Below are 20377 nucleotides of genomic sequence, written 5' to 3' on the forward strand. Positions count from 1 at the left end.
AAGTTGAACAGCTGCGTAGGGAATTCTTTCAACTTAGCTTTCTCTCTCCCGTCTTCTTCCTCTGTGTGTAGGAGTCAGCAGGACTCTGCAGCCGTACTGGATGCCGGTAAATACGTGGGCCTGGTCAAGACCCTGGCCATGAATGACAGAGTGGAGGGTAAGAAATGTCCCATCATGCATCTGTACCTCACCACTACAATGCAATACTAATCTATACAGTACAGTATGTTTACAGGAGGTACTTTACATATATTTGCACCCTTTTGCCTGTTCAGAGAAGCTCAGGTTTGTGCCTGCAGATGTGTGTGGTTGAGCTCATCTGTGTGTCACGTCTGTCTCCCTCCCGCCCCTCATACCACATTAGCCATTAGTCATTTCCAAAATGCTACGGTGGGTTTCCTTCAGCCCACCCAAGACCCGATTACCATCGGCTTTGCCAATGGGGTTTTGTGCACAGAATGACAGGCAAAATGTTTGCCTTGTCTATCCCTGCTGCTCATCTCCTCCCCATTGCTCACTCTTCATCTTCTTCTCCGTCTCTCTATCTGACCCTCTCTCTTTCTCTCTGTCTCAAAGCGTGTCATTCACCCGTTACCCCCCCCCCCCCCTCTCTTACACACACACACACACACACACACACACACACAGACACACACATACATAACGGTGTCAGTGAGAAATGAGAGAGGGGGAAAATTACAGGACTGTGTGTATTTTTCCAGAATTATTGAAATCCGCCTTGATGCTAATGGCAGATCATGTCCACCAAAGTGCTTGAACATTTCACACACACATACACACACAGCCACATGCAAATTTGCATGTGAATTCAAGCAAAAGGCATTTGGCGGGGTGGACGGTTTGTGTGTGTGTGTGTGTGTGTGTGTGTGTGTCTGGGTCTGTATAGGCAGCGCTAACGCATTTGCCATTAGCCAGAGTGTGCATATGGAGGGGACGCTTGTCATCCACATTAGCACACATGGCTAACCTTGATGTTAGCCTGCCCCCCTCCAGACGCTGGCCTGCCTGCCTGGCTTCCACCACACAGCAGACTCAGCCCAAGATCATGTCTCCTGGCATCTCGCTTTGCTTCTCGCCCTCTCTAATGGATTTGTTGTTTTTGCCCTTGCACCCCGCCCCCCCCCCACCTTAGCAGGAAACTTCTTTCTTTCTTTCTTTCTCCCTTCTTTTCTTCATCCTTTAAAATCACTTCCTCTCACACACACATTCTGTCACCTTCTATGAATGTAGAAATTTCTATTAATGCGTATTTTGAATCACAATTTTCCAACACACTGCCTGTTCCACTGTCCCACCCCAAAAAACTCATTCATTTCCACGTGAATGTAGTTTAAACAGTTTGAAGTACACAACAATAAACTGAATAGCAAAGCTGTAAAAACCTCCATGTTTACTACAAACCAGAGCCCTGGTTCCCCACAGTGATAGTGTATCTCCCCTGCTCATTCCTCCATCTATCCATCCTTTGACCTAATGATTCTGCCATGTCCACGTGGGCGTCCTCCCCTCTCTCCCCCCGCTCTACCCTGAACCCTTCACTCCTCTCCTCTCCCTCCTTTTTCTTGATACAGCTCTCCCTCTGACTGAGCTCTCTCTGACCTGCTCTTGCCCTTCTGCTTGTGTCTGTCCATCCACCCATTTTGGGAAAATATAACTTGTCCTGGGTTTAGATGGCCCCGGAATCATCTTTTGGTACTGTGTGTGTGTGTATGTTTTTGGAGCGAGACATCTCCAGCAGTCAAGCCACTGAACATTAGATGAACCGTTGGGCTGTGTGATGTTTGTTTACCTGGCCTGTCTGCCTCCCCATCTCTCTGTCTGCCTCTGTGTGTGTGTGCGTGTGTGTGTGTCTGGCTCACTTTGCTGGCTGTGATGGTTGGCTGAGCTGATGGATATGCATACTGGCTAAACGGCTAGAGATGGAGGGGAGTGTGAATGAGGGAGGGAGGTTTAGTCGTGTGTTTGGAGCAACGTTGGCCAGCGCAGCTCCATTTGGGCGGATCAACTCCAAGCCATTGGTCTCTGTGATTAGCGGGTCTGTCAGAGTGTGATGGAGGACGGTGTGAGTGTGTACAGGCCGGGAGGGAGACATGCAGAGTGAGGAGCATCTGTACTGATAAACATTACAGATGTATGTCGGCTCACCAGGGCTCCACTGTACTCATTGGTGTCCACAATGTTGGACATTGGAATTGGAACATGGTGAATGTAATATGAGACTTTTAAGGCCACATAACAATACTGATTCAGGATCACTGTCATTGCCGTAATGTTGTGGACTCCCTTCCTCAGTGTTATGTGTTTGCTTTGTCTCCACTTATTGGCTTCCCCCTGAGACATGATTCCCAGTCTGAAGGAATGGACTTAATTACAACCACGACAAAAGGGAGCAGAAGCCATTTGCCTCATGAATACACTGCTCAGCTGTTGCAGCCCTTTTATGATGTGTGTTTGTGGAAATTCATATTGCATAACTGAAACAATACAGTGGATAGAAACCCAGTGACTTCAAGGCCTCTCCTCTCCTCTCCTCTCCTGTTTGTCATTCTTTCTTGTCGAGCCGTCATTGAGCGACGCCAACCCGCTCCTCTAACAAGCCTCTGCCCCCCTCATTCATCCTTCATGGGTTTCTGATCCATTGCCAGTCGTCACCCGCCCACCCAAACCCCCTATTTCACCCCCTTCCCCCATTAAATCTGTGACAGCCTTTGGTTCCCATCGCTATAACAACTGGCCTAGAGAGCCGCAGAGATGAAGAGACACACTCAAATTAGGATGCCAAAGCACTCACCAGTGTGTGTGTGTGTGTGTGTGTGTGTGTGTGTCTCTCTCTCTCTCTTTTGGAGGGCTTTGTTATTTTACTGGCTTCATACAGTAGGTGTGTTGGTGTTATCATCATTAGACCACTAGACTCACTTATTGTTAACTTACTGTGTTGTGGTGCTTTGGTTTCTGTGTGTGCTGTGATTCTCCCGCAGGCTAATGAGTGAGCATTTTGCTTCAGTTAATTAAAGAGCTTCCTATGGAGGCTTCCGATTCAGTTTTCAGCCAGGCGTCATGCTTGCTGCGCTCGTGTCCATTATGTGTGTGCCTACACATTATCCACACTCTCTTTCTCTTGGTCAAGCAGTATAGATTAGGATCTGTGCTGGAGAGCGGCTGTATCGCTGTCAGCCCATTAGCCACCGTCTAAATAGACAGTAAATGCATCTTAATTACCTCAACCCTGACACACTGCAGATACACACACGCACACACTGGCTGCTCACCATTTAGCCTCTAGCGTTGGCCAGATGGGCGCGTTGCCCAGCAAAAAGCCCTCCATTACCGGCTGGACTTGACCAAACCGATCCTCCCCTCAGCCTGCTTACTCGGGTCTTACTGGGGCCACGCCGGGCCCTCGTCAACGCATACCTATAATTTAGCCCCCCAAGTGCTTTGCACATGGCCACGGCAAAAAGCCAGCCTCCATTGTAGGGGTCCGGTAATTGTAGTCTCGTTTAGAAAACCGCAAGTAGCAATTATGGCAGAGTTGGCATTATACGGGGTTGGATTTGCATCCTACTGGGTGTAAAATGCTGTTTTAATATGGGTTTGTTTTCCCCACATGGAATTAGCTAAAGGGGCCTTTTATCATGTTCACACACCCTACTCGTCTCCCAGCTAACCACTCTCTCACTTTTTCTTTTTTCGCTCGCCCTGTTTCTCTGTGCATGAGCTCTCCTTTCTCTCATCTTTTGTTCCTGTCGTTTGTCTCCCAGCCTTTACGTTTGACTTTCTATCCTCCTGTTATATTCACAGGCTAAAGTATCTTTTTACCTTAATCTCTCTCTCAAATGTCCCAGTTTTCAATGTCAACACTTTCTCTCCTCCTTCAGAGGCTGTGGACATCCTAAAAGAGATGAAAGAGAAAAAGGTGTTGAACGAAACCGACGACACCTTTCTCTCCCAGATGCTGAGGTTTGTAGGGAACAAGGGCGACATCACCACCATCCGACGGCTGCAGGACACCATCTTCTCCCTCGGACTGGCCAAGCCCACTGCCAACCTCTGTTCGCCGCTGATTAACGCCCACTTGCAAAGGTAAAGATCGCTCTGAAGTGCACAACCAAGCAAACGCCGGAATAATGGCAAAGGCACAGGACTTTGATAACAACGGTCTGATTGTGTTCCAAACTACACAGACGGACATGAACTGACCAGATAAACAGATTTTGATGCATTCACTCTTACAAAGTTGTATTTATCACATACACACGTTATACTTGTGTGCAGTTCAATGCTTTTTAATTAGTAAATCAACAGGAAGGTTTACGAATAGAAATAGGATGTGAACAGGGAATATAACCAGCAAACAGAATGTCCAGCACATGAACGGTTAACAGTGTAAAAAGTGTATATCTCTCTTAAGAAAATGAAATATAATAGCTTTATACAGTGAAATTAAATGAGAGCAAGCTGTGAAATGTCATCATGAAAGATGGCAAACATTAAGATTGGCACATTTGAATGATCGTCCTCTTAATAGCAGCAGAGGAGCAGGAAGCTGAAATGACATCATGCTACAGAAAATACACACCCCAGTGAAGAGCTGGAGGAAATGAACTTGCTCTTTTGGAAAGCGTCCGTCTTATCAATCGCAAACAAACATCATTTTGTTTTCAGCTTTTCGTCTTTTGTTGCCAAATCCAGTTGGCAGGTGTGAGTGTGTGTGTGTGGGACTCGACGAGTCCGTCAACCCTCCCTGTGATCATAGCTGGGGTGACATTCTGGGTCAGCGACTCAGACAGAGAGAGGATGCGGAAATTGCCGATTTGTGTGTGTGTGTGGTTTCGGCCAGGCTTTGTTTGTTTGTTTGAGCATTCGCCAGCTGCAACCTCTCCCATGCCCCCACCCACAATTTCACGAAGCACCCATCGCTATACTCTAAGATTTGTGTGTGTGTGGAGTTGACATCTTTGCTTCTTTCACATAATGCCAATATGTAAATGAGCTGGCCCTGAGGTCACTGCTGTTGCCCCACCCCCTTGACTCTATTGGTTGTGTGTGTGTGTGCGCGCTCTATGTTTGTCGGAGCAGCTTTTAAGTAGATCAACTCATTAGCATGTTAATTATGTACAGAGCACTAATTACTGGATTTACCACACACACACACACACACACACACACACACACACACACACACACACACACACACACACACACACACACACACACACACACACACACACACACACACACTGCACCACTGGGGGCTAGCCACTACACAGTGCACATAAACAGTGTTTACCTGTGACTGTACATACCGTGGAAGAGATGTGGTTAAAGACACGCACGTTCTGCCATCACACACACATGCACGCACACACACGCACCAGTGGTCCCCTGCTGCTGTTTGTTGTGCTGTAAGTCAAGTCTCTGGCATAAACAGAGTTTGCAGGTTCACTCGTTAATCACTGCCTCTGTGAGATTAGCAGACTAATTTACTCTTGGGTCGTCAACGTCAGCCACACACACACACACACACACACACACACACACACGCCAACAAATCACATGCCAATACAATGCAGTCTCCAAATAGACACTAATCAGTGTGAACAATCCCCCTCCCAGAGACTAGCTACAGCTCAATCCAGTAGCTTGTAGAAAAGATATTCAAAAGTAGCTTCCCCAACACTGAATGTAATCACGATAATGTGACTAAAGCTTTAGAAGACAAATTTGTACGCATTAGTCATCAAAGCAAGCAGCATACTGTTCAACCTACAGTGTGTAACAGATACAGGACATCCATTTTGTGTCTCAACCAAGCCCCGGGCAGATTTGAATACAAAACTTGACTCTCCCACTTCATTTCCATGTCTCCTTGAACTCCCCTACTCTCCTTCTCCTTTATTTTCTTTCATTCCGTCAGTGTGCGGACAGACAGACAGACAGACAGGCGGCGGGGAGGAGGAGGGATGGAGGCGATGAAAGAGGACAAAGCAGGCATCACTCCCATCTGTGCCCGTCTCATTGCTGCGTCAGCGCTAATGACTTAATGAACACTTCTCGGGCAGATTAGCCCCTGACAGCCCATCATACACACCGCCGCCCCGTTAGCCTTCGCGCACGGCCGCCCAGCGCTGTCTGCTAGCCTGCCACGCTAGCCAGACTGCTAGCTCGCCCCGCCACAAACCGTACAGCGGCGATTAGCGACAGGAACTGCTAATGGTTCCAACAAAAGGAGGAGCTCATGAGAGATAGAGAGAGGGTGGAGGTGGACACAATATGAGGAGGAGACTGGAGGATGAAGACGGAAGTTCAGAACAATGAAGATGAGCAGGAGGACAAAAGAGAAAATAGAAAATCCAGAGAACTCAAATGGAAGCAGTCAGAGGAGAGAGACATCTTGGTGCCATATTGTGATCCAAACACCTTTACACCAGCACGGTCACGTCCAGGCGCAAAGTTTAGTTTCTTTTGCCTCATTTGCATCATCATTAGTCAGTGCTATTCTTCCATCCAGTGAAATGACAGGCTAGTGGTGTCATGATCACTCGTCGGATTTGCATTTAGAGGCATGCGACCCCCCTCTCCGCCCGCCCCCTCCCCTGAGGAAAGGACAGCGGTTTGATAACAGGCCTGTGGATCTGCTCTGAACAAAGGAGGGGGACAGATAGAGGTAGATAAAGAGGGGGGAGTGAAATGAGGCAAAATGAGCTCCCCTTGTCTAATCCTTCAGGTTTCCGCCATGCAAGGCTGCTCGTTATTTTTTCAGGGCTTAATTGGCTGGAAAGTGGCTGACATGCAAAGTTGGGGACATTAACAGGGCTGTAAGCTGCAGTAAATGGCAACGCAAAGTGACAGTTAAATTGTACTGAGGGGAAATTATCCATCTTTCGACATCTTTAACTCTTTTTTTTTTGGGGAGGGGGGGCGGGAGGGGTGGATCAGAGAGGGGGGGGTGTAATTGTGACCCCCCCCCCCCCCTTCTTTTTGCCAGGCGTGATGGCGTCTTTTTTTTTTAAAGGTGTCTCATTAGGAAGGAGGGATAGTGAGTAGGTGTAGAGGAGGTCTGGCAGAAGGGATGGAAGTGAGCTTCTCCTCCACCTTCGGTCACGTAGAAAGCCACCGATCACACCACAAGCATTTCTTCACACACACACACACACACACACACACACACACACACACACACACACACACACACACACACACACACACACACACACACACACACACACACACACACACACCCTTCCAGTCTCCCTCCCGTGTTGTTCAATCAGTCTGTTGTGTTGTGCGGTTGAACAGCCTCTTGACTGTCGCTGCTGAATAATGTTGTCTCTCCTCATTTCAATTAGTAGACCTCTTTACCTTCCAACCCCAATCACTCCACTCCTCCCTCCCTGTATCCCCGTCTCTCTCTCTCAGCCTCCCTCCCTCTCCTCTGCTCCCACCTTGCCAATGTCCAACCCAAGGTCATACCCATTCCCCCCTTTTTCCGGTCTGATGCCCTTTCTGGGCATATTTCTCCTATCCGGTTGTCTAATTGATGAGAGGAGAAAACACTTCAAAAATTATACCTGTTGGTGCTCACTCCATCTCCGGCTCTCTCGTCTTCTGTCTATCCCTCACTCTGCCCTCTTCCTCCCCCATCGGTGCCCTATCTGCTTTGACCTCTGTGTGATTGACATGGTAATTACCCAATCAGCAGATTGATGGCAGCACTGTCACAATAGAGGGGATTGAAGTGGTCTCTCTCCCTCCCCCTTCTCTACGTTTCTGGTTTGCTCGCATCCCCTCGCCTTCTCCGTCTCCCCGGCTCTCTCTTTCTCACTCCATCAGGCACACTCGTCCTCCCTACACGCTCTTTTGTTTGTTCGTTCACTTGCCACGGAAGGGGCCGAGCGAGCGCGGATCGGAGGCTCGATTGAGCAAGGGGAAGGATGACATGAGATGAAGGGAGCGAGATAGGGGGTCTCTAATTTTGTTGCCATATTTCTGCTAAATCGCTCAGCTGGGGGGCGAGGTCATCGGAGGGAGGTGAGAGCTGACAGCACGGAATCAAAAGGAAATAGGTGAATAGAGTAGGCGAAGGGTTAAAGGGGCACGGGAGATGAAAGAGGAGTGGAGGCAGTAGAGGCAAAATGAGAGAGAAGATGAGATAAAAGAGGCTGAAAGGGAAATGAGAGAAGAGGAAAGGAGGGGAGGTGAAAGGACTCACGGCGGGTGAAAGGAGGTGAAAGAATGTGTGGAGGTGAGGAGAGAGGGGTAAAGTTCAGCCGCGTCCTTCTGTCCGCTGGGCCGCTCCACGTTTAAAAGCCTGTCCAATGAGACATTAGCCCCGCGCAGACAGGTGTGCTCGAGTGTGGCCCATTGTGCGCCAATGATGTATTGAGGCCAAAGGTGTCGTCTCCTCTAGTTGTGCTGTCAGCCATTCAAAGGCCTGTATTGTTGTGGTGGGTCATGGTGCTTGAATAGGAGGTCGTTGGGTTAACGCCCCATGATACACTCTCTATTCACCGCTGACACAGCCCTGTACATGTCTGATTGGACAGACCTGACGTCTAACTTGCTCTCTGCTCTCTTCCTGTTTCTTTGTGTTTGTGTGTGTGTGTGTGCGTGTGCATGTGTGTGTCTGCAGGAAGGACATCGCTGCGTCTTTGGAAGCGGCGATGGAGTACTACAAGAACTACAACATCCTGACTGGAATGCACGCCATCACCGTTGCCCTGGTGGAAAAAGGAGACACTGAACTTCTACAGAAAGGTTAGACGTCTTATTCCGTCTATGTCCATCTGTCCGTCCTAAGCAGTAATCAGCAGGGATTTGGTGTGTCTAAGGACCCAATTAGTCTTTACCTAACTGATAGAACAAGTTTAACTCCATGTATTCCAACATCATGACGCTCCAGCCCCCATCCTAAGTTTCTCCTGGTTGACTCTAGCACGTGTGTGTGTGTGAGTGTGCATACGCAAACATTAAGTGCTTCTGCAGTGTTTGTATTAAGCTCCTGGATAGGGGGCAACTCTTCTACGAGGGGCTGCGAGTGTGACAGGGTCAGGCGGGGGTCGCGTGTTTAACGGTCTCTCGTTAATGTTGACAGCAGCGTGGCAGAAAGGTCAAGTTGGGTGTGCGGCAGAGGTGAGCGGCTCTGGAGTGCGTAAAGGTCCATTCCATGCAGATGAGCACCTCTCCACCTCCTGGCCTCCCCTTCCTCTCTTTTCATTCTTCTCCCTTCCCTCGTCCCCGCCCCCCCCTTCCCTCCCCTCCTCTTCTCTAACAAGAAAGGTCACAAACCCTCCAAAAACTAAATGACTTTCATAACGATTGTTTGAAAGGGTCCAGCATGTAAACTAGTATCAGCCCAGTGGATCCTGCAATAACAAATTATTGTCTCCCAAAGCGACATGCAACTCTCGTGTCAAGCGTGACCTGATGCCATCGTGTCTTTGAACCCAGGATGTGGCGGGGAGCGGGAAAATGCAGACTGTGTTTGGTTTAGAAACACAAGAAGGACAGTGTGTTCTGTCAGAGGAGGAAGAGGAAAGTGTCATTGAGTTCATCTTCAGTCCCCCACAAATCCAGATGTTCACAAACTATGAAGGGTTCCCAAATTTAGCCACAAGTGTTTTAAATAAGTGCTGTGTTGCCATGTCCTCATATTAACCTTTAAACTGGCAGCCGTAGGCGAGAACACAGCGCGGGATGCCAGTCAACAAGAGTCGGAGGGATTATTCTCTCCTCTTCATCACCACTGGCTAAGCAGGTCCATTTGGATGGCAGAAAGTTTGCACTGGTGTGTGTGTGTGTGTGCGCGGTACCTGTCTCAGAGCTGCTGGACAGAGATAATGCTTAATGCTGAGCCAAGCGCTTTCACAAGTTTACGAGCAGAGCTTTGGCTTTCATTTGGGACTTGTGTTTGTGGGTTTCAGAGCCGATTGGGACGGCTTCTTCTCATGTGTGTGTCATTGTGCCAAATAATGGACCGGGGAGGGGGTGGGGGGAATGAAGTGTGCAGCTTGTTTGTTCACCTCAGAAGTATTAGCTCATTTATTTGTTGTGAGTCGTTATCGTGAGCGTCTCTTCTCTTTCCTCCTCAGCCATGGACTTTCTGAGTCGGGAGCAAGGAGAGATGGCCATGCTGTACTCTCTGTTCTTCACCTTCTTACAGTTGGGCCGCTACAGGGAGGCACGCAAGATCATTGAGGTAAACACACACACACACACACACACGAAGGGGCTTAAACGATGTCTCCTGTCCCTCAAACTACTGTGGCCTGAGTACTGATAGTAGTCCAGTTTAAAGCCATAAGCGAGTGCCTGGTTGTGATCAAGCGTCCCTACAGGGCTCGGTTTCAGTGTTTTGACATTTCCCGTTGGGTAATTGGTCAAAATAAGAACAAAACCATCCATATTTCCTCACTTTAAAAGTCTCTACTCTCCAAACACGTGTGGATGTTTTAAATCCAGGTTCCTGAACACCACGCTGACCTCTGACCCCTGTCGCTTATTATCCTGGAATGATGATGGTTATAGCCTTTGTGTGATGCAGCTACGTTTGATAGGCGTATCTATCACTGCCTCTCCCCCCCCCCCCCCTCCTCTTCCTCCTCCCTCCATGAGAGTGTTAAGTGGCGGTCCAGAGTGGCGTCTCTCTTTAGGCTGTGTTTGGTATAATTGGCAGGTGATTAGTCACAGCTAATTAAATGTAATGATAGAGAAAGGTGGCCAATTTTGTGCTAAATGGTCACGGTAAGGTAGAGGATCGTCATGTGGTCGGGCCTATTACTGCAGTATGCATGTGTGCGGTGGTCAAGGTTAGTGAGTATTGCCAAAGAGTGGTGCGCCATTATGTGTTTTTGTGTCAGGGAGTGGAGGTTGGGAGGATGGCTTCGGTGTGTGTGTGTGTGTCTGTGTGTGAGGATGTGCGCAAACTAAGTGGCCAGGTGATTAGTGGAATTAGAACATTAGGAATTGAGATGGAGAGGGTTTGTTAAGTGGAGGTGAGAGAAGGTTAAGATTCACCCTGCTGTGTTTTCCTCCTCTTCCTCTTTTTTTCTGTTTGTGTATGAAGGAGGAAGGATGAAGGGAAGTTTGTCATAGTGGGAATAATAGGTGTTTTGTTTGCGTGTGTGAGTGGGATTATTTGAGTAATCTGACTTTTTCCATTATCTTGTTTTTTTTTGCTGTTCAGATTAAGGAGATGTGTCTTGTTTATTTGGAATCGACAAGAAAGTGTAGTGTGTGTGTGTGTGTGTGTGTGTGTATTTGTGAGAGAGAGATTTAACCAAGTAAGAGGAATCGGAGGCAGAAGATGGAGCAGTCGAGCTGGGCCTTAGTCTCTAAGAAGATTAAACAGAGGGAGAGAGAGAGAGAGAGTGGGATGCAACACATTTTAATTTGTCCCTTTGGCAGGTTGGGGTAAGAACATAATGCCTTAGCCTGGGATGGACGGAGAGAGAGAGAGGGGGAAGTGAGTGAGGAGAAGCAGGGGAGCTTTAGAGGAAAGGCGGATGGCGTGAGAGAAGCAGGGATTGAGAGAGGCAAGAGTTCTCCAGAGGAAGAGGGATAAAGCCTCGTCCTCTCCTCTGGACTCACTGCTTCTCTGCTCGTATGATCGGATCTCATCAAAGAGACCAGCAGGGATTTGAATCCAGCCGATGGCCCTTTCAGATTAACTTCCTGCCAGGTCTCCCTCGCTCCCTCTCCCTCTTTCAACCAGATTACCAGAGAGAGAAGATTCCCCAATCTGTGTGTTCTTCAGTGTATCAAAGCAGTGCAGTCACAAGAGACACAGATGAAGTCCAGATCACAGTTGTTCCATGTTAATAATAACAATAATACCCCCCTACACACACACACACACACACTCACACTCACACACACACACAGAGCATCTTAAGCTCATGTTAAGCTTGTTGAGTGGGTCGACCATCATCCTGTCATCTTTATGCGTTCTTTGTGTGACTTTGTGTTTCTGTCTCTAGACCCCTGGGTTGAGGGCAAAGCCTGGACGCCTGCAGTGGTTTGCAGATAAATGCATTTCTACAAACAAGGTAACGCCCACACGCACTTAAACGCACTCACACACACACACACACACTTCTAGACAGACTCAGCTAATCATAAAGAAAGCAAAAAGTTAAAATGGTATATATCCTACTGAGATTGTAAACGTGTGTGTGTGTGTAGATGGAGCCTTTGGAGCAGATGGTGGACATGACAGCCAAGCTGTTTGAGTGTGACAGAAATAAGATGTACCAGTACACACTCCAACTCTGCAGTAAGTGGCCCCGCTTCTCTGTCACATGTGTTCATTTACAGGACAACGTCATCGTCCTGTGTGTGTGTGTGTGTGTGTGTGTGTGTGTGTGTGTGTGTGTGTGTGATCAGAAGTAAGCCAAAGACATGGTGTGATTGCAGCAGTGGAGAGTGGAGCTGATAACGGTTGTGATTGGAGTGTTAAAGCTGATTGTCAACCCATTAGCCCCTCTCTCTCACACACACACACACACACACACACCTGTGGTGGATGTGTTTCCCTAAATGACAGCATTGTTGAGGGCTGCTCAGTTGATCAGATCAGCTTTTTGATTGCCCTCTCTCAGCATGGAGCACATCGTCACAAATGACTCCCTGATTCAGCCTGAGGGAGGTGTGGACACACAAACACACGCAACAGAACATTCCAGATGTAGCAACGGGCCATACCTCCACCAAGGCCCAACTAAACTGCGCCACCATCAGGCCAGTGTTTCTACAAACAAATCAAACCAACATGTTTCTCATTGCTTTCCAGAGGAGACCAACAACTGGCAGAAGGCTGAGGCTCTGTGGACGAAGATGCAGGAGGAGAACGTGGTGCCCAGGGAGAGCACACTGCGTCTGCTGGCTGACATCCTCAAGAAGAACGGACAGGAGGTGCCCTTCGTTGAGCCTGAGGTAAGACTACAGTCCTAACCATACAGTAGGGCTCATCCGGAAGGCCGGAGGGGGGGGGGGGGAAGCAATGTCCAAATGCCCTCAGGTGAAATTTATCCAAGAGCGCTTGAGGAGTCCATCATGGTGCCTGAGGTCAAACACAACAAGGCAGCGCTGATGGTGGGAGGAACGTTAGGGAGATGAGATTAGAGAGCAGAATATTACTGAAGAGATGAACCTGAGTTTAACTTCAACCACTGATCACAGGAGCTGACCTACAAATCAAGCCTTCCATCAGCAGCGCCCCCCCCCCTCTGTTCATTACATGCAGAACCAACAGGATTGGCGCTCTGACCTGAAGTGTGGTCAATCAGTCGGGCCGGCTGATGAGACAAATTACCGCCTGATCGGCCGTAATGCCGGACTCATTTCACCGCCGTATGGCTCCATGAGACTGGTAGTGATGTCATCCGCCTCTTTACACTGCAGTCATCTTATGTGCCTAAGTGAAGCAACATCACTTCCTGTTTTGGTCCACATAGGTTTAGCATACCGGGATCTTAACTGTTATACTGCATCGCTCTCTTTTGCTTCTATTGTTTCCTTTTTACTGCACTTTTCCTCGGCCTTGGGTCGGGGCGTTAAATGTGTGTGCATGGGTGCAGCGGCGTGTGTGTGTGTGTGTGTGTGTGTGTGTGTGTGTGTGTGTGTGCGCGCTCAAATAGCCCGAAGCATGATGAGACAGGAAGTGATTGCTGTTGCCTGGAGCGATGAACTTGGTGACCCCTGGGGCTCTGGAGTAGAGACCCCCGCGCCTACACACACACACATGCAGCACATTCACACTTCTTCTTCTGCTGCTGCCCCTGGGGTGCCAGGCCTAATTTGCCCCTAGCCAATACAGCTTAACCCCCTCCCCTCAGAGCCACACGGGTGGCTGAGCATTCTGGGACCCCGGGCCCGCCTGTCCAGCATTATTGCATTGTCTCACACACACATACACACACTCACAAGCTCTTTGCCGGTGCACATTCACACAGACTTGTATTTTCTTCTCTGTTGGACAACTTATGTGTGTGTTGTTGTGTTCACATCAGATCTGAGCTTTATGTGTGTGTGTTTGTGCGTTACAGACGTGGTACGAACAAGCTGCCACCAATCGTCCCCAGGCGACCAAAAAGGCAAGGAAAAGCGACGTCCGCAACTACAGGACCCGTCTGCTGTCCCTCTGTAAGAAGGGCAAGGGCAAAGGTAAACAGGGGGCGGGGTTTATTCCTTGAAGATAAATTGAGCGTCTGATGTTTCATCTCTGTCTCTGTCTTTATGAAAGCAGATTACAAAGATAATCACTGTGATAATCTGATTAAATGAAGATTACCTCAGATTGTTCTCTTCTTGTGATTATTCAAACCTCTTCATCGCCCGTCACCCTGTCTGTCTGCAGAAGCTGTCGAAATCCTACAGGAAGCCAACGGTAAAGGTGTGCCGGTACTCACCGACGACTACAATCATGTGATCCGTGCGCTGTTGGCAGGCGGCTTGATGGAAGACGCCATGAACCTCAAGGCCACGTAAGTTTGATTCAAGATCTCAGGTCTATCAGGAGAAATGAGCCCATGATCTCTGTGCTGAAGGGGATTTAATGGGACAACATTTCAACTAAAGAGGAGATCTAGTCCCAATTCCAACTCAAGGGAAGAAACAAGCAAACGTGATGTGGTTGAGTCCCTCTGAGCGACGGGTCAACTCAGGCTAAGGCCGCATCTCTTCTACACACAACGATTATGCGGTGATTGTGTGCCGACACGCTAAGCTCCACCGCATACTGGATATGAACTCACTAAGCTCCAAGATACACACACACACACACACACACACACACACACACACACATACGCACACTCTCATGCATACAGATTAATTTGTGCTTTTCTGAGCAGCGGGCGATTTTGCACAAAAACACCAATCTTTCCCCTGATTAGTAATTTATCTTGTGTTGTTGTGTCACCAGGGGACAAACTGTATCGGGGGTTTGGGGGGGGGACAAACTGTATTAGGGGGGTTTGAGCTCTGAGGGGACGGGGGGGACAAACGCGTGGAGAGACAGAGGCATTAGAGGAGCGGAGCTTAGTGCCTCCTGATCTCCTGAGCTTTGTTTCTCCCTGCCCCTCCTTTCCCTTTCCTCTATCTGCTTTTGTGCTTTTCTTCTTTGGTAAACCGTGCGAGCGAACGACGACTCTGCACGGCGAGAGCATAACGTCGATTACACTATCAGTCTCAGTCCTGCGGTCCTCTCTGGACGCGGCTCGCTCTCTTAACGTCACGTGGAATAATCATATCGGTTTTGGAGGCGTGTTGCAACAAGCACATCTGATAACCCGTCTGCAGGCTCGCTCTGAAGCACTGTCTACAGCATCCCTACCTGGATAAAAGCTTAGTTTATCTCTGCGCTAAATGAGAAGTGAAATGAGTTGAGAACACAGTCGGGAAGAGGAGGCAGGAGGAGGAGGAGGAGGAAGGGGGGAGGCAAGGAAGGCAAAGGATAGGAAGGAGATAAAAGGAGCTAAATGGAAAAGGAGAATTGAATGCAAGGAGGAGGGGCAGATTTAATCACGTATGAGGTTAATGAAGACGCCGCGGGCATTAATTCACTGTGTGTGTGTGTGTGTGTATATCTGTGTGTGTTTGTTTTTGCGGTAATCTGTACAGAATTGAGCAGCGGGGGGGGTGCTTAGAGCCAGATTAAGGGAGAGAGAGAGAGAGAGAGAGGATGAGCGGAGGTAGATGATGGATTCGTAGGCGAAAGTGGCACCAGAAGGGAAAGGCAAGAGTGTGTGTGTATGTGTGTGTGTCGCTCTCTGATAAACATAACCCCACCCGCCACATGGTCTCCTCAGCAATCTGCCTGCGACCCTGTTGACGCGCCAGTCCTCCCCGTCACAATGGCCGGCGGCTGCCACTTGGCCCGGTGTCACCGTGGTGATAAGGATTGTCGGGGGCCTGATGCTCAGCTGAGCGGGCGGATTAATCTGGTTGTAATAATAGTAATAATAATAATAAAAAGAGGGAGAGAAGGAAGGCAAGCGTGATTGAGGTTTTAGCGGACGGCCAAGAGACGGAGGAGGAGAGGGAGGAGTGATGAGGAGGGAGGGCCGCATTCAGACTGTCCCAGATTACACACACACACACACAGACACACACACACACATACAGGCTCAGGCAGGGAGGAACAACAACAAACGTACCGTGACATCAATCAAGAGTTTCATGTCTGCCTGATTTCCGGGGTCGCGGCCGCCACAACTTACAAGAGGCTCAGACCTGCTTACAATCAGATTTGCTCCGATTGTTTTCTGTCCCTTCGTCTACGTTGATCCGCCGCAAATCAGTCGACCAACCGCCGGTTCCCACGCAGGGACCAGACTCAGGGACCAGACTCAGGGACCAGACTCAGGGACCAGACTCAGGGACCAGACTCAGGGACCAGACTAAGGGACCAGACTCAGGGACCAGACTCAGGGACCAGACTCGAGGGACCAGACTCAGGGACCAGACTCGAGGGACCAGACTCGAGGGACCAGACTCAGGGACCAGACTCAGGGACCAGACTCAGGGACCAGACTCGAGGGACCAGACTCGAGGGACCAGACTCAGGGACCAGACTCAGGGACCAGACTCAGGGACCAGACTCAGGGACCAGACTCAGGGACCAGACTCAGGGACCAGACTAAGGGACCAGACTCAGGGACCAGACTCAGGGACCAGACTCAGGGACCAGACTCGAGGGACCAGACTCAGGGACCAGACTCAGGGACCAGACTAAGGGACCAGACTCAGGGACCAGACTCAGGGACCAGACTCAGGGACCAGACTCAGGGACCAGACTCAGGGACCAGACTCGAGGGACCAGACTCAGGGACCAGACTCAGGGACCAGACTCGAGGGACCAGACTCAGGGACCAGACTCGAGGGACCAGACTCGAGGGACCAGACTCAGGGACCAGACTCAGGGACCAGACTCAGGGACCAGACTCAGGGACCAGACTCAGGGACCAGACTAAGGGACCAGACTCAGGGACCAGACTCAGGGACCAGACTCGAGGGACCAGACTCGAGGGACCAGACTCGAGGGACCAGACTCAGGGACCAGACTCGCGATCTGAAACGCGCCTGAAGCTTCTCGACTTAACGAATGGGGGGGAAATAATCACCTTTCAATCTTAACTACATTATCTGTCATTAAGTCACTCAGCCATCATGGAGTTCCTTTTACTTTTGTTCCCCCGAGTGCAGAGGTTGGTTTAGTAACAGAAACAGTCAGAGGTCAAGTTGTCTCAAGGTAAAGATGCTGAGTTGTCTCTGTCTCCGTCTCTCACAGGGCCGAGTCTCACATCCCCGACTTCCAACTCAGTGCGACCGCCAACAGCCTGCTCATCGTCACACAAAGCAAGAAAGGCCAGGCCAAAGGTCAGACTTCCACTACTTGTTTTTACACACACACGCACACACACACGATCACTCATCCCCCACCTCTCTCTCCCTCAGACGGCCTGGAGAGCCTGAAGTCCATGCTGCAGGCCAACCAGGTGCCCCTGCTGATCGCCACCACCCGGCTGGTCCAGGCCCTGGGTAGTCGAGGCGACGTGGCGGGCATCCAGGAAGTGAAGTCGCTCATGATTGGCTTAGGCACGCCCCTTCACTCCAGCATGCTGTTTGTCAACAACGAGGTCATGGCACACATCAAGAAGTAAGGCCCACGGGACGCAAGAGAGATTTAGTTTGCATTCTTTTGAAAACGAACCCTGTGATGTGTGTGTGTGTATATATACACACACACACACACACACACACACACACACACACACACACACACACACACACACACACACACACACACACACACACACACACACAGACACACAGACAGACAGACAGAGTAAACGCATCTCCAGCAGGCAGGCTAAAGTGACTCATGTTGACATAAAAGCTCACAAAGAGGACGAGGCGCCAAGTACAAATGGGAAACACGGGGACGCAGGATTATTCATGATTTCTCTTAATGTAAAACATGTAAAACACACACACACACACACACACACACACCCCTCCCTCCCTCCAGTCCAGCTTCATCGCTTCTCAAACAAGAGAGCAAAACATAAAACACACTGCACATCAAACTTTCATCGCTCTGCTCGCCGCATTAACGCCGTCCCCCGGTTAAGGCGGTGGCGGCGGCCCCGTGCCAACATGCAGGGACAGCAGGAAGTGAGAAATAGCAGAGGCGGCCTCTCACGCCTGATTGGCCACAGCCGCTCGGGCCTGTCAGCTTGAACCCTGACCTCGGGGCGCAGGGCTCTGAGCGGCTGTGACACGTGTGCCGCCCGCCGCCCCGCACTGCGCCTGAGTCGAGCTGACTGGTTAAGAGCCGGGGTGGAGAGGAGGAAGGCGAGCGGGCGGCGAGGCAGAGCGCCACATCTAGAGGGGCCGCCCCGCTGAATTATTCAGACGGTCCCAGTAGCAACAACACACACACACACACGTATATGGACGCAGCATGTTAAATATTCATCTGGACGGGTGACGGCGGCGAGGAACAAGGGCGGCGTGAAGCGTTATTAGGCTCGGCTCGGTTGCCAGATTGAGTTGTTTGAGGTTTTTGCGGAGGCTTTTGTTTGGTTTGTGACGACCTCAGCAGAACGTGTGTGTGTGTGTGTGTGTGTGTGTGTGTGTGTGTGTGTGTGTGTGTGTGTGTGTGTGTGTGTGTGTGTGTGTGTGTGTGTGTGTGTGTGTGTGTGTGTGTGTGTGTGTGTGTGTGTGTGTGTGTGTGTGTGTCAGAATTAGAGTGCACTTGCTGCGAGGAAAGATTTAATCTGCATCATTGTCACATCAGTTACACACACACACACACGGTTGCTCCAAAGCTCTTCAGTTGGGTGACCTCTGACCCCTCCCTCCCGCTCTCTCTCTCTCTAGTGAGGACCTGGACTCGGCCGTGGAGGTTCTGGAGGCCCTCTACACGGGTCCAGAGGGGGCAGACCGCAGCATGTCCTACGTCTTCAGGAAGCTCATGGAAGACAACAACGAGAAGGCGTTAGACAAGTGTAAGACGAGCGTCCACACACCGGGGAGGACATGAGACAAGAGGGGACAGTTGCATGTGAATGATGTCGCTAAAGTGTGTGCTGGTGTGTTGCAGTGAGCGCCATGGCTGAGAGAGTGGCCCACCAGTTTGCCTGCTACAGGCCGAGCACAGACCTCTTCCTCCAGCTGCTGGACATGGACAAGGTCGAGGACGCCAAGTTCATGCTGGAGGTAAGTGTGTGTGTGTGTAACTTTAAATATGGCTTCATTAGAAACATTTAGATCCTAAGTTTACAGTTCTGAGTCTGGATCATGAATCCGAGGTGCTTAATGAGGGGACGCTCGCCCGCTCGGCCCATCAGAGCGTCCAAACCCCCGTCGGCTCGTCTGTTGACTTATTTATCCGTCCTGCGCTCCGTCCTCGTCCTCCTAAGTGCTCAAAGTGCTTTCCCACGTTCCCCTGCTCCTCTGCCGCGCCGACACCGACCCGCCTCACTAATTCAACAACGTTTACACGTAACAGCTCTATGACTTCACACCGAAAGTCGGAGATTTGAACAAGTGAGAGACGGCGGGACAGACATGGAGGACAGCAAAGACAGACGTTTATCTCCATTAGTCTCCGTCTGCGCTGATGAGCAGCTTCCATTTAAAACCCGTAGGCCGGGCGCTGTCTCTTTCTTCTTCATGGTGACCCGAGACCAAATGAAAGGAGAGGGAAAGGAAATATGGATCCAGTCACAAAGAGACTGGACCCTGCGTCTTCATCTTCATCCCTCTCTGAGTGATTGTCCCTCTCAATCATTAAACACACACACGTGCTTATGAACACGGATACATTACTCGCATTATACCGGCCTCTCTCTCCTCTTCATCACTATTTAAACGCCAACTGTGGATTTCACAGAGATCCAGAGAGAAAGGAGATCAGACTCAGAGGAGGAAAATAAGAGGAACCGAAAAAACAACCGAGAAAGCTCAGCATAGACCTCCATCCTGACTCGGGTTGCTCTTCCTCCTCTCTCCCCAAGTGACTGTCGGGGTCACAGAAAGGTCACAGCCCAACTTTTGCATCCCAAGCTAACGATAACGATGAAGAGAGATGAGGTCGCCCGGGAATGAATTAGAGTTACAAAGACACCAACAGCACGTTTTAAAACACACAAACACACACACACACACACACAAACACACACACACGTCTACTGTGTGTGTGTGTGTGTGTGTGTGTGTGTTGCAGTTCCAAAGCAGCGAAAGAGTGAAGCATGTCAGTTCACGACTGGCTTATAATCGGACAATCATTGCTACCTGGCCAGAGAACAGAACACACACTCTCTCACCTCACGCACAGACACAGTCACAC

At 49.8% G+C, this 20377-nt stretch overlaps 1 protein-coding gene across 1 annotated transcript in view; it reads left to right on the forward strand.

Annotated features, from left to right (window-relative positions):
• Positions 1-20377, forward strand: part of lrpprc (leucine-rich pentatricopeptide repeat containing) — a 37597-nt gene that overhangs the window by 14818 nt on the left and 2402 nt on the right. The window contains exons 22-34 of the mRNA XM_076160367.1: positions 72-157; positions 3900-4104; positions 8654-8778; positions 10113-10219; positions 12000-12068; positions 12205-12295; positions 12812-12954; positions 14067-14184; positions 14378-14504; positions 17312-17400; positions 17479-17680; positions 18907-19034; positions 19130-19245. Coding sequence (XP_076016482.1) covers positions 72-157; positions 3900-4104; positions 8654-8778; positions 10113-10219; positions 12000-12068; positions 12205-12295; positions 12812-12954; positions 14067-14184; positions 14378-14504; positions 17312-17400; positions 17479-17680; positions 18907-19034; positions 19130-19245 — 1606 coding nt within the window. The remainder of the gene's footprint in view (positions 1-71; positions 158-3899; positions 4105-8653; positions 8779-10112; positions 10220-11999; positions 12069-12204; positions 12296-12811; positions 12955-14066; positions 14185-14377; positions 14505-17311; positions 17401-17478; positions 17681-18906; positions 19035-19129; positions 19246-20377) is intronic.

Source organism: Genypterus blacodes, unplaced genomic scaffold (assembly GCF_046128005.1).
Source record: "Genypterus blacodes isolate CSIRO-AG114 ecotype Tasmania unplaced genomic scaffold, CSIRO-AGI_Gbla_v1 ptg000105l_1, whole genome shotgun sequence".
NCBI lineage: Eukaryota > Metazoa > Chordata > Actinopteri > Ophidiiformes > Ophidiidae > Genypterus > Genypterus blacodes.